Here is a 12769-nt window from a genome sequence, read left to right as displayed (position 1 = left end):
GTCAACCACCCCACTCCACCTCAGATCATGGATCAGTATTTATTTAAAAAGAATTTCATATCAATGAAATGCAGCATGCGTGCTCTTGCATTTGGCGTATTTCCTTCAATACAAAGTTTTTGAGATTCTTCCCCCCGTGGTTTCACATAGATCAGTGATTTTTATTATCTTTTCTTGCTAAGTATTCCTTTGTGTGGATGGCCCACGTTTTGTTTATTCTTTCTTCTGTTGATGGTCAGTTTTGGCTATTATGAATCAAACTACTACAGATGTTTTTGTGTAAGTGTTTTTGTGAACATGTGTGTTCATTTCTGTTGGATGTATACCTAGGGGTGCAATTGCTGGGTCATAGGTTAGGTGTATGTTTATTTTATTAGGTGCTTGATTATGGCCCTCTTAAAAGGGGGGAATCAATCCCATTTGTAAGCCTCCTGTTCTCTGGTTAGAAGATTTTTCCAAAGCTTGTTAGCTATAGAACTGCATTACTTTGTTTTAGAAGAAAATACCATTACGGGCACTAGTTCTCACTTTGGATTTGTGTAATTTTCTGCTGCTCCTGGGCCCTGGGCATTTGTTAAAGGTCTTTTGTTTAGGACCTGCTCAACTGAGATTCCCTTAACATACAGGGTCACTAGTGACTTTGAGTTCAAACCACCAGGCCTATTCATGCTGATGGAAAAAGTGAACAGACTTGTTTGCTAGCCAGATAAGCTTTTAGTTGTCTAGCAAGAGATCTGTACATTTATTCATAATTTTTTTTTTTTTTTGAGATAGAGTCTTGTTCTGTCACCCAGGCTGAAGTGCAGTGGCACTATCATGGCTCACTGCAGCTCTGACCTCCCCAGAGTCAAGTGATCCTCCCATCTCAACCTCCCGAGTAGCTGGGACTACAGGCATGCCCACCACACGCAGCTAACTTTTGTATTTTTGGTAGAGACGGGGTTTCATCATGTTGCCCAGGCTAGTGTCGAATCTCTGGGCTCTAGCAGTCTGCCAGCCTTGGCCTCCCAAAGTGCTAGGATTACAGGCATGAGCCACCGTGCCCAGCTTGTCCTTTTGTTTTTTGCGGATTATTTAGTCAATGCCGTAGAATGCTGGGAATTCTTCTAGATAATTAAGACCCTGAGCTCGAGCATGCAGTCTGTCCATTGCTGATACCAGCAGACCTCATAGTCTGGTTCTGGTTCTCTGGGTACTCAGCAGCGCTGAGGTTACATGTGGGCCTTCTGATTGGGCTCTGGAGTCTCAGTGAGTTGTTTCCTTGTAGGTCCTGTTTTGCTGCGTTCCTACTGTTTCTATGTTCTCCTGCTTGCCATCAATGGAGTGACAGAATGTTTCACATTTGCTGCTATGAGCAAAGAGGAGGTCGACAGGTGGGTAACCTAGCAGGTACACCTTTAATCATGGCCTTCAGCCAAAATGAAGTAACTTGTCAAGCTTTTTGCTTTTCATTCTGAACATGCATTTACAGATGGTTGTTATAGAGGCAACACTTAGTCCACCAGTGTGGTGCTTCCCTGGGATCTCTGTGGCACCAGCATGGTTCAGCAAGTGGCCCCACCGTAGGGCTGGGAGACAGCAACTACTCTTTGCCTCCCCATTGTGGAGGGAGAAACATTGGCTCTGAAAGGTTACATTAGTCCAGGTTTGCAGAGTCAGGTACCAGACAAGCTAGATTCCCATTCCTCCACCTAGTTGCTCACCCCAGAAGAGTGGTCCTCCAGTAAGTTACTGAGGAGCTTCTTCAAGATGCACATTCCTACCCCTGAGAACCTGAATGGTGGGTCTTCGAGAATCTCAGGGATTCTGTGACGCTTCTGAGAAAAGCCCAAATACACACATACATCTTGCCATAATTTTTTCTCAACTGTTGACTCCAGATCAGGATTCCTGTCCTGGAATCCCTACCACGGTGTTGTTTTTACCGTGACAGCTGGTCTGGGCCAGCAGTTTCCAAAGCCCTAGAATCTGTAACCTTGCCTCTGTAACCTTGAGTGCTGGTGAGGGCCCTCAGAGGCCTGGCCGTGAGGTGGGATGGGGAAGGAGTATCTCAAATGGGGACCCTTCCCCCTCCTCTGTGTGTGTCCTTTCCTGGGCTGGCTCATGTAAAAGCTTGGGGACTTTGTTTGCTACACAGTGACTGAGAACTAGAGTCCAGACCAGCAGGTCTCAGTCCAGATTGATGAGATTCTTCTAGGAATTTCTGGTCCACTCCCAGCCCAGCTGAATTAGAATCTTAGAAGGCTTGAGCCAGGGAATCTGTTTATTACACAGCTCTAGGCAATTCTGATTCTAGGGCTTTGGAAACTGCTGGCCCAGACCAACTGTCACGGTAAAAACAACACGGAGCAATGTGACCCAGGACGCACTTAGGTGTGTGTGACTGAGGCATGAGTTCACAAGGCAGGAAGTACCCCAGTTACGCATAGGACACACTGATGCTTTCTACTCTGTCTTCTATTTTGTTTTTCAAAAATGCCATGCCATAACCCTCTAAATTGATTTCCCAGCCTAGTAGTAGGTCACAACCCATAGTTTTAAAATAGTGGTCTAGATGTGGTTTTCACCTCAGATAGTTAAATTTATAGCTGTAGAGTAGAACTGCTTTGAGTCTATCCTCTTCTTTCCCCATGGATGAAAAAATCTATTTCAATTTAGCTTTGAAAATACAATGTTTTTATTTGAAAGCTGCTTCTAACATTGAATAACTTAAAACTATAATTGGAAACACGCGAAATGAGGCACTATTAGAGTGGAAAGAGCGGGACTAGGAGTGTATCTCCTTGAGGGGAATTTTGTTACGGTAACTTCAGTGTTAGTGTTGAAGGGGTGAATCAAAATCAAACCCATTTAAAATGTTTTTATAAATTGCAACCAAATTGTGAGGGAATATGGACAGTGGCTGGTTGCTTTCTTTTCTCTTATATTGTATTGAACCAAAGGAAACAAGTTTTTAAGTTAGTTGTAATAGAATTTCGATAGTATATAAACATCTGGAAAATTATTTTCATGGTATTAGTCAACATAGAGAAAAAACAGAGCCCAGAGCACCTTCTAGTGCAGTTCCCATGTGGGGTAACTGACCTCCCTAAGAATAAAATGTGACATTAAGTGCAGTTTTGAGACACGTATAAAACACAATAGCTCCAGTTCTTTCTGGGCCCCTGGCTCCAGCACCTGGGCCTGGTCTGAGCACATGGAGCACCTGGGCTCATCACAGACGTCAGCATTTTTTTTTTTAATCCTTGTGAGTTTTAACAGACATAAAACTCTAGCAAGGATTTTTATAGTAGAATTGGATAGCTTAGTTAACTGTTACAATCAGTTACAAAGACTTTACATTGGACATTTCAGATTCTGAATAGAAAAAAAGCAGGCATTTTACTTAACCAACTTAAGGTTAACCAGTGTTTTTCTGAATAAAAATAGAGCATTTGGGCCGGGCACAGTGACTCACGCCTGTAATCCCAGCACTTTGGGAGGCTGGGGTGGGTGGATCACCTGAGATCAGGAGTTTGAGACCAGCCTGGCCAACATGGTGAAACCCCATCTCTACTAAAAATACAAAAATTAGCCGGGTGTAGTGGCGCACACCTGTAATCCCAGCTACTCGGGAGCCTGAAGCACAAGAATCACTTGAACCTGGGAAGCGGAGGTTGCAGTGAGTGGAGATCACGCCATTGTACTCCAGCCTAGGCCACAGAGAGATTCTGTCTCAAAAAAAAAAAAATAGAGCATTTGGTTGTATATGAAATATTAAAACATCCTTTGAATTGCAGGTTACTTTTTTTTTTTTTTGAGACAGAGTCTTGCTGTGTGGCCCAGGCTGGTGTGCAGTGGTGTGATCTCGGCTCACTGCAACCTCCGCCTCCCAGGTTCAAGTGATTCTCCTGACTCAGCCTCCCAAGTAGCTGGGATTACAGTTGCGCAACCATGCCCAGCTAATTTTCTTTTTGTTTTTAGTAGAGACAGGGTTTCACCATGTTGGCCAGCCTGGTCTCGAACTGACCTCAGGTGATCTGCCCATCTCGGCCTCCCAAAGTGCTGGGATTATAAGCGTGAGCCAACGTGCCTGGCCTGGTTGTTTTTTTTAATAATCTTATATATAGAATCTGACTAATGGATTTTTCATTATACCTTATAGAATAATTTTTGTTGTTTTGTTAAGGCTGTCTAATTTTCTTTCATTAGAAAACAATGCCTCTCTAACAGGCATTGTTTTAAGCTCTAGGAATACAGCAATGAATAAGACAGATGGGATTTCTGCTCTCCTAGAGCTGATGGTGGGGAGGCAGATAGCAAACAAGTAAATTAATAAGAAAATGTGATGTGCTGAGAATGAAAAACGGGTATATAGTGAGTGGTAGGGGCCCTTTAGATCGGGTATGCTGGGCAGGCCCGTATAGCACAGCAGCATTTAGGATGACCAAGAAGGTGGTCTAAGATGGGGGCAGAGCCTTCTAGGCAAAGAGAGATCAGTTGTGTAAAGGCCCAAGATTGACAGCTCTTTTTTTTTTTTTTTTTTTTTTGAGACGGAGTCTGGCTCTGTCGCCCAGGCTGGAGTGCAGTGGCCGGATCTCAGCTCACTGCAAGCTCCGCCTCCCAGGTTCACGCCATTCTCCTGCCTCAGCCTCCTGAGTAGCTGGGACTACAGGCGCCCGCCACCTCACCTGGCTAGTTTTTTGTATTTTTTTTTTTAGTAGAGACGGGGTTTCACCGTGTTAGCCAGGATGGTCTCAATCTCCTGACCTCGTGATCTGCCCGTCTCGGCCTCCCAAAGTGCTGGGATTACAGGCTTGAGCCACCGCGCCCGGCTGATTGACAGCTCTTTTGTCTGATTTGTTGGCCTTTGAGCTTTGAGTGCCAAAGTGGACTCCATAACTGTCAAATGAAGGATGGGTATGATCTTCTCACTTTGGCACATAAGACATCAGTGCCATCCTTTTCATGGCTGTGAAGGCTCCATTATATGGCTGTGCCTTGATGTATTCAACCAGCACCTGCTGGGAGCTGCTTCAGGTGGTGCTAGAGTTGATATCCTCGACCATCCATCCTTTTTTTTTTTACTTTTTTTGAGACAGGGTCTCACTCTGTCACCCAGGCTGAAGTGCAGTGGTACAATCATAGCTTACTACAGCCTGACCTCTTAGGCTTAATCGATCCTTCCACCTCAGCCTCCTGAGTAGCTGAGACTACAGGTGTGTACTACCATGCCCAGCTAATTTTTGTATTTTTTGTAGAGATGGAGTCTCTGGGCGCCATGTTGCCCAGGCTGATCTCCAACTCCTGGGCTCAAGCAATCTGCCTGCCTTAGCCTCCCAAATGCTGGGATTACAGGCATGAGCCACTGTGCCCAGCCAGTCCATCTTTTAATAAGCTTGATTTTAAGTCCAGTATTTTCTTGGGACCATGGAGAAATAAGCATTCATAAATAATTTACTGTTTATGTTAACCAAACCTTACAGGACAGTCATATTGTCACTGATTAATAATTTTGCTTTGATTTTTAAAATTGATTTTTTTTTTTTTAACATGGAGTCTTGCTCTGTCTCCAGGCTGGAGTACAGTGGCGTGATCTCGGCTCACTGCAACCCCCGCATCACGGGTTCAAGCGATTCTCCTGCCTCTGCCTCCTGAGTAGCTGGGACTACAGGTGCGCACCACCACGCCCAGCTAATTTTTGTATTTTTCGTAGAGACAGGGTTTCACCATGTTGGCCAGGCTGGTCTCGATCTCTTGACCTCGCGATCTACCCGCCTCGGCCTCCCAAAGTGCTGGGATTACAGGCATGAGCCACCGCGTCCAGCCAAAAAAGTATATTTTAATGCGTTTTTAAAACTTTTCTCATTTTTTCCTGAAGTGGATTATGCCTTTAAGGCTATAGATTTGTGAATTCTGGAAAGTTCAGCAGCTGCAGAGCCCTCTTGTAGTGGCAGACAATGGACCCCATCATCAGCTCCTCTCAGATGGCCATGCCAAAGAGGCTGTGCTGTTGAATGCGTCTCTGCTTGAATTAGCGTGAATTAACTATTGGTTTTATTCATTATTGTTATTTTACTGGGAGTTGGGGAAGGACAGCTAAAAGTTGTGAATCTATGACTTAAACTCCAAGGATTGATATAGTAGACTGTTCTGAGATAGTTTCTGAAAAACGGGTTACATATCTCTGCTGCTTTGTGGAAAAGAGGTCAAAGTACTGGTCTATGATGGGTCCCATTTGAGTAGCTTGTTCTGAAGTTGACCTTTCTGATTACTAATTAGTAGTGAAAAAACTTCCCCTGTGAGGTACAGGCTCTTGTACTTCATTAAAAGAGACTCTCTCTGGACTGAAAAGCAAATAAACTCCCTCTCTGGAACTCCGGATGAAAGCACATCTCTCCTGTTGGAGTATGGTTGTGTGTGTGTGTGTGTGTGTGTGTGTGTGTAGTATTTTTACCACCCACTTTGATAAAGCGTATCTCCACAGCACGCAGCACCTTGACCTGAATCAGCCAAGGACCTATACCTGGGCATTTGGGGGATGCAGTGGCTTGCCTTCCGTTTTCTTTTTGGTAGAGACATGGTCTCACTATGTTGTCCAGGCTGATCTCAAACTCTTGGCCTCAAGCAATTCTCCTGCCTCAACCTCCCCATGTGCTGGGATTACAAGCATAGTTCTAGGGTACTGGCCAAGTTCTAGGGCCTCCTCCCACACCTGCAGAATCAGGAACTCTGGTGGTGAAGGCCAGCCATATGCATTTTTAAGTCATCATTATATTTTGAGACAGGGTGTTGCTCTGTTGCCCAGGCTGGAGTGCAGTGGCATGATCATAGCTCACCATAGCCTTGAACTCCTGGGCTCAAGCCTTCCTCCTCTCTCAGCCTCCCAAGTAGCTGGGACAACAGGTGTGTATCACGGCTAGTTTTTAAAATTTTTTGTAGAGACAGGGTCTCATGATGTTGCCCAGGCTGATCTGAAACTCTTAGGCTCAAGCGATCCTCCCACTTCAGCCTCCCGAGTAGCTAGGATTGCAGGTGTGTGCCACCATCCCTGGGTAATTTTTACTGGTTTTTGTAGAGATGGGTCTACTAGCTATGTTGTCCAGGCTGATCTCGAACTCCTGGCCTCAAGCAATCCTCCCACCACCTCAGCCTCCCAAAGCACTGGGATTACGCTTTCTTTTTTTCTTTCTTTCTTTTTTTTTTTTTTTTTTGAGACGGAGTCTTGCTCTGTTGCCCAGGCTGGAGTGCAGTGGCGCGATCTCGGCTCACTGCAAGCTCTGCCTCCCGGGTTCACGCCATTCTCCTGCCTCAGCCTCCTGAGGAGCTGGGACTACAGGCACCCACCACCACACCCAGCTAATTTTTTGTGTTTTTAGTAGAGACAGGGTTTCACCATGTTAGCCAGGATGGTCTCGATCTCCTGACCTCGTGATCCGCCTGCCTCGACCTCCCCAAGTGCTGGGATTACAGGCGTGAGCCACCGCGCCCAGCCGGATTACGCTTTCTTACCACCCCTCATGTGCAGAACCTGGGTGGTGGCCTCTGAGGTTTTCTAGCCCAGCAGACATGGCTTGAGGATGTCAAAAGTTTGGTTCCCTCAACGGCTATATACTTAGAGTGCCTGCTTGGTGCTAGGCAGAAACCAGAGGCTGGGGGATTTTGTTCTTGGCTGTACAAGCCTTTTGGAGGACTATGGCAGCTATTTTGTGTTTGCTGAGAATCTGTTTTCTTTTTGGAGAACTGAAGATAACTAAGTGATGTGCCGCTTTGAAATCAGAGAAGTGCAAGAAGCGCCAGGATCAAAGCGCTCTAGAGATACAGGGAGTAGGAGTGAAGATATGCAAGAGTCTGAAAAACAGCAAAGGTGATCCAGGCTTTGGTTCAGTTCCCATTTCATTTTGGAGGTCAGTCATTTGCTTTGAATGGTGTCTACTGCTCAAGGTTACTGGGAGCTGCATCTCCCAAGGGCAGTGGTGTGAGGTACTGAAGCTTAGAAGTCAGAAGTCCGGCTGAGTGTTACCTCACTCGTGAGGCAGATTACTCAGCCTCTCTGTGCTGCTTCCCTTGTCTGTGAAATAAATCCAAGCTCTGCAGGGCAAGGCCCGTGTGTGTTCATTCACCATTGCGTCCCCAGCACTCCTCACAGGGCCTGTCACAGAGTTAGCATCCAATATCTAATTATTACCCTGGTCACATTCTTGTATCTCATGTTGAGGACTTGAGCTGAACAGGGTTTTTATGTTTTGATCACAAAGTGTCACTTAACTAACCAATTATTATCTTCAAAAAACATACATCTCTTGAGTTGTTTCTTACCCTTCTGTTCAGGGTAAGGGGACAGGGACATTCCCGTGGTCTCCATGTGGCATTCAATGTTATGAAAACCTGGATTCTGGGAACACAGGTTCTTTCTGTGAGGTGATGTTCATGGCCGCTGTTTTGGGAGCAGCCTTGTCCGGGGCGAGGTCCCCACTGCCCTGCTTTGCCTGTCTCCTCCCCAGGTACAATTTTGTGATGCTGGCCCTGTCCTCCTCATTCCTGGTGTTATCCTATCTCTTGACCCGTTGGTGTGGCAGCGTGGGCTTCATCTTGGCCAACTGCTTTAACATGGGCATTCGGATCACACAGAGCCTTTGCTTCATCCACCGCTACTACCGAAGGAGCCCCCACAGACCCCTGGCTGGCCTGCACCTGTCGCCGGTCCTGCTCGGGACATTTGCCCTCGGCGGTGGGGTTACTGCTGTTTCAGAGGTGAGACTCCCTGAGCCATCATGCCACATGCTCCTGCAGCTGCCCCGCTGTCCCTCCCTCTAGGCCTCCCCTTCCTGCCCTGCCTGAACCAACTGGACAAGGATTTGCCTCCTCCTGTCCCCTCCCCAGGCCTCTAGGGCAGCATCTTCTGATAGATGTGACAAGAGAATGTTGCCATTAGGGAGAGAATGGACCCACAGTATGGCTGTTATACCTTTTATCTGACTTAGAAACTGGAACCACAGTGGCCTTCCCTGGCTGGTCCCAGAGGAAGGAGGTATAGACTAAGGAACGGACACTGACAATTGTTTCTTTCCCAGGTGTTCCTCTGCTGTGAGCAGGGCTGGCCAGCCAGACTGGCACACATTGCTGTGGGGGCCTTCTGTCTGGGAGCAACTCTCGGGACAGCATTCCTCACGGAGACCAAGCTGATCCATTTCCTCAGGACTCAGTTAGGTGTGCCCAGACGCACTGACAAAATGACGTGACTTCAGGGAAGCCTGGACACCTGAGGCACCTGGACCAGCTATGGGCGGTTCTGTGGGTGGAACACATATTCTGTGTAAGAGCCTCCCGAGGGCTCTGCAGCGGAGTGACAGCAAGCCCGGAGGTGAGGCACCAGAGAGAGCATGAGACACCTGTGACCATTCGAAGTCTGAAATGCGGAGGAGGAGTTTCATTTTTAAGTGAAGACCAAAAAGCCCTTTAAAAATAATAGAGTTTTTTCATCATTTTATTTTCTCTTTTACTAATGTACTCATTCCTTTTGAGTGTGATTGGCCTTTGGAGCTACATGCTCCAACAAACTATGTCTTAATTGTTAACAATTATCTGGCCCAGAAAAAGAGATGCAACGATTTTACCCTTCAGAGGAATTTTGAACGTCTTCTGTAAAAGAGAGAGCAAGACCTCTCTCTTTCATTCACCACATGAAAACAGAGCGTGGCCCTGAAGTTGTGGCTTTCTCTGTGTCAACACTGTGGTCTGAGTTTTTAGAGAAGGAAAAATGCTACTCAGTGAGAAATCCAAGAAATGAAACCAGAAAGGTTTTCAGATCACATTTCCCAGAGTGAGTCAGGGAGAATCTTGCCTGTCATGATCACACTGTTCCCCGCCGCCCCGGGTCAGCACATACTTGACCCAGAGTGGGCTCTCAAAATTTGTTAACTGAAGGGTGGGTGAAAGCTGGCTGGAGACTCTTGGCCTGGCCACCTGCAAGAGGCGGACTTTGAAGAAAACTGTGATCCAGTTGAACCATTTTGTCTCTGAAGGGAATACTGCTTTGCAGCTTTCTGTAACTTCTCACATGGGAATTGCACTGGTGACAGATAAGATTTAACAGATGTATTTTTTTATCTTCAGAATAAGACAGGGCAAACTCTATATGGCAAGTATTACTGAGTCAGGCCCCTCCTGCTGACCCATTATTTCCAGCTGATCAATATAACCAAATTCCAGCCCCAGGACAAGAGTGGCAGGCATGGGGGCCTGGTGCTGCAGGCTACAGTGTGAGCCCAGGCATTCTGAACCTTGCAACCTGCACCCTGCAGGTGAGACCATGAGCAGTGTTCTGGAGTGTAAAGTGTTTTTTCTTTTTTCATTAATGTGTTAATTCCTTTTGGATATTAACTCCCGTCAGACCTACATGCACAAACTATAACTTGGATGTTAATAATCCTCTCACTCAGTGCCCCAAACCTTCTGTGTGTACCCCCAGAGAGAGGGTCAGTAAGGGCAACTGCTATCATGCATTAAAATGCATGTATTTAAATCTGCTTGCCCAGAGCCAGTACCCAGGGGCTAAGGATCAAGACCTGTCAGTACACCAAGACTGGGGCCCAGTCACCCTGGCAGGTTTTTATCTACTCAGAGGGAGAACGCTTTGCACTAAGCGGGAGAAAAGCAGCTAAATGCAAGGTGTCCTGAGCAATTAGAGGACCTCCAAAGCATGGCCTCAGTCATGCCTTCATAGGGCAAGGTCAGGCCAGCTCAGAAAAATGGATGGTCCCATGGGGTCAGGTGGAGCACACACAGAAGGCAGTCCTCCTTTGCTCCCATGTCCGTTCTCTGTCCTGGCATCCACAGAAAGGGGCCTTCAGTCCTCATGAGCTGCTTCTCTGCAGCTGCTGATCACCCTCCCAGAACCCTGCCCCTATCCCATGCCCACATGACCCCAGACTCAAGCATGATTCTCATTCTACCTGTCTTGGAATCACCTGGATTGCAAGTCGGAACGTGGCTTCCCCGGACCCGCTCCAGGCCTTCAGGGTCTCTGTCTCCCAGTAGGAGGGCTCTGAGATTGGCTTTTCTGGCAAGCCCACATGGCTTTGATGCCACCAAGGTTGGCATGCCCCATTGTCTTCCTTCACAACAGGCCCAGGGCCAGTCATGCTCATGCCTGTTCTCTGCTCCAGGAACAGAGCTGCTGTTCCACCAGCAGCCTTGTGACTCCGTGGCCTCTGGGAGCAGGACTCCCCAGGCTTATACTCTCTCAGCTTGAGAGAGGGTCTATGTCTGAAGGCAGTCCTCACTGTCATCCCTCCCCTGCTGTTGGCCTAATGATGCTGTCAGGGCCAGCTCCTCTTGAAAGACAGCCAGCTGCGAAGGCAGCCCAGGGCTTCTTCCCATGTCCTGCTTCTCTGTGTCTGGGGAGAGTCGTGCCTGTGGCTGCGAGTTTTCCCAGGACTAGCACCTGCCTCCGGGGCTGTCAGCACTTTGGCAGCAGGTCCTCTGCGGTTCTCTGCCTCTGGCACCTCCCTAAAGCTCAGCTGAACCTGACCAGGCCTCTGGCATTTCCCCTGCTGGACCCCCTAGAGCCACACCTGTTGCCTCAGGGAGCTTGCATACATGTGGGCCAGCCTGCCTGACTTTACCCAAGCAGATTTGGGGAGAGAAATCATACTTTGGCTTTAAATACCACTTAAAATATCGTGAGGCTACTCCTCCATGGAAACAAGTCTCTGAGGCACAACCTTTATGAAAGGAAGGAGTCTTCGTTAGTGAGAAGAACAGTATCTCTGACTTCCTGTGCTCCTCTGGCCACCTGTAAGTGTGGGTCACTTCAGATTTGGCTTGGGGTCTCTCAGTGGGGAGCTGCTGCTGCGCTGTTTAATGCTTACCTGACGGCAACTTCTGGCTCTGGAGCCGCTCCTCTGCCCTGCTCCCAGCTGCTTCCCAACCTGATTCAAGCGGGGCCCCTCCTTCCTCCCGTCTTTATTCTTTTCTTTTCAGAGGCAAGGTCTCACTCTCTCCTCGCACCCAGGCTGGAGTGCAGTGGTGTCATCTAACTAATTGCAGCCTCAAACTCCTGTGCTCAAGCAATCCTTCCACCTCAGCGTCCTGAGTAGCTGGGATCACACGTGTGTGCTACCTCACCCAGCTAATTTCTAATTTTTTTTGGTAGAGACTGGATCTCACTGTTGCCTTGAACTCCTGGGCTCAAGTGATCCTCCTGCCTCAGCTTCCCAAAGTGCTGGGATTCCAGACCAGCCACATTTTTTTTTAAATCATGCATTCCTGTTGCTAGTTTCACATCAGTCCCCTGGTTTAAAAAGAAATAAAATATTTTCTTTACACTTTTGTCAAGACCTTTCTTCTTTCATACCCCTTCTCCCTCCAAAAGGGACAAAAATTCTTTAATTTCATAAGGAGGGTGGGTAAGTAACTTGAGGATGTGAACCTTTGATGTTTCTCAACTGGAACGTTTCTACCTCCATTGATGTTGTAGCTGGGACTGGGGTTCTTGACTTTGAAAGAGGGGTGGTGTCCTGGCCTGTGCCACAGAGCCTCCTCTGTCTGGGACAGAAAGGCCTGGCGTCTCCTTTATCTTCTCCCCGTCCCATCTTAAGCTGTATTTCCCGTTGTTTGCAGGACTTCTCTCCTATCTTCTCCGTCTGGCCTGGTCCTTGTTTTGTTTTTTTTAATTAAATGGCCATTCCTTGAGAAGTCAGGACTAGTTTCAGCGCAGAGCAGCGCAAGTGTGTGATTTCAGGGGGTCTAGGACAGCCCCTTCACTCTAATATCTTCCTCCATCAGG

General features: G+C 47.4%; 1 protein-coding gene across 2 annotated transcripts in view; it reads left to right on the top strand.

Moving 5' to 3' along the window:
* Positions 1-12308, top strand: part of RFT1 (RFT1 glycolipid translocator homolog) — a 46814-nt gene extending 34506 nt beyond the window's left edge. For both annotated transcript variants that reach the window (XM_028844236.2, XM_001083942.4), the window contains 3 exons: positions 1268-1373; positions 8484-8733; positions 9054-12308. In XM_028844236.2, coding sequence (XP_028700069.1) covers positions 1268-1373; positions 8484-8733; positions 9054-9221 — 524 coding nt within the window. In that variant the 3' untranslated portion in view covers positions 9222-12308. The remainder of the gene's footprint in view (positions 1-1267; positions 1374-8483; positions 8734-9053) is intronic.
* Positions 12309-12769: the final 461 nt, after the last annotated feature.

The sequence above is a fragment of the Macaca mulatta genome, chromosome 2 (assembly GCF_049350105.2).
Source record: "Macaca mulatta isolate MMU2019108-1 chromosome 2, T2T-MMU8v2.0, whole genome shotgun sequence".
Lineage (NCBI taxonomy): Eukaryota > Metazoa > Chordata > Mammalia > Primates > Cercopithecidae > Macaca > Macaca mulatta.
The sequence above is the reverse complement of the archived record's forward strand: the minus strand, read 5'-3'. Positions and strand labels throughout refer to the sequence as shown.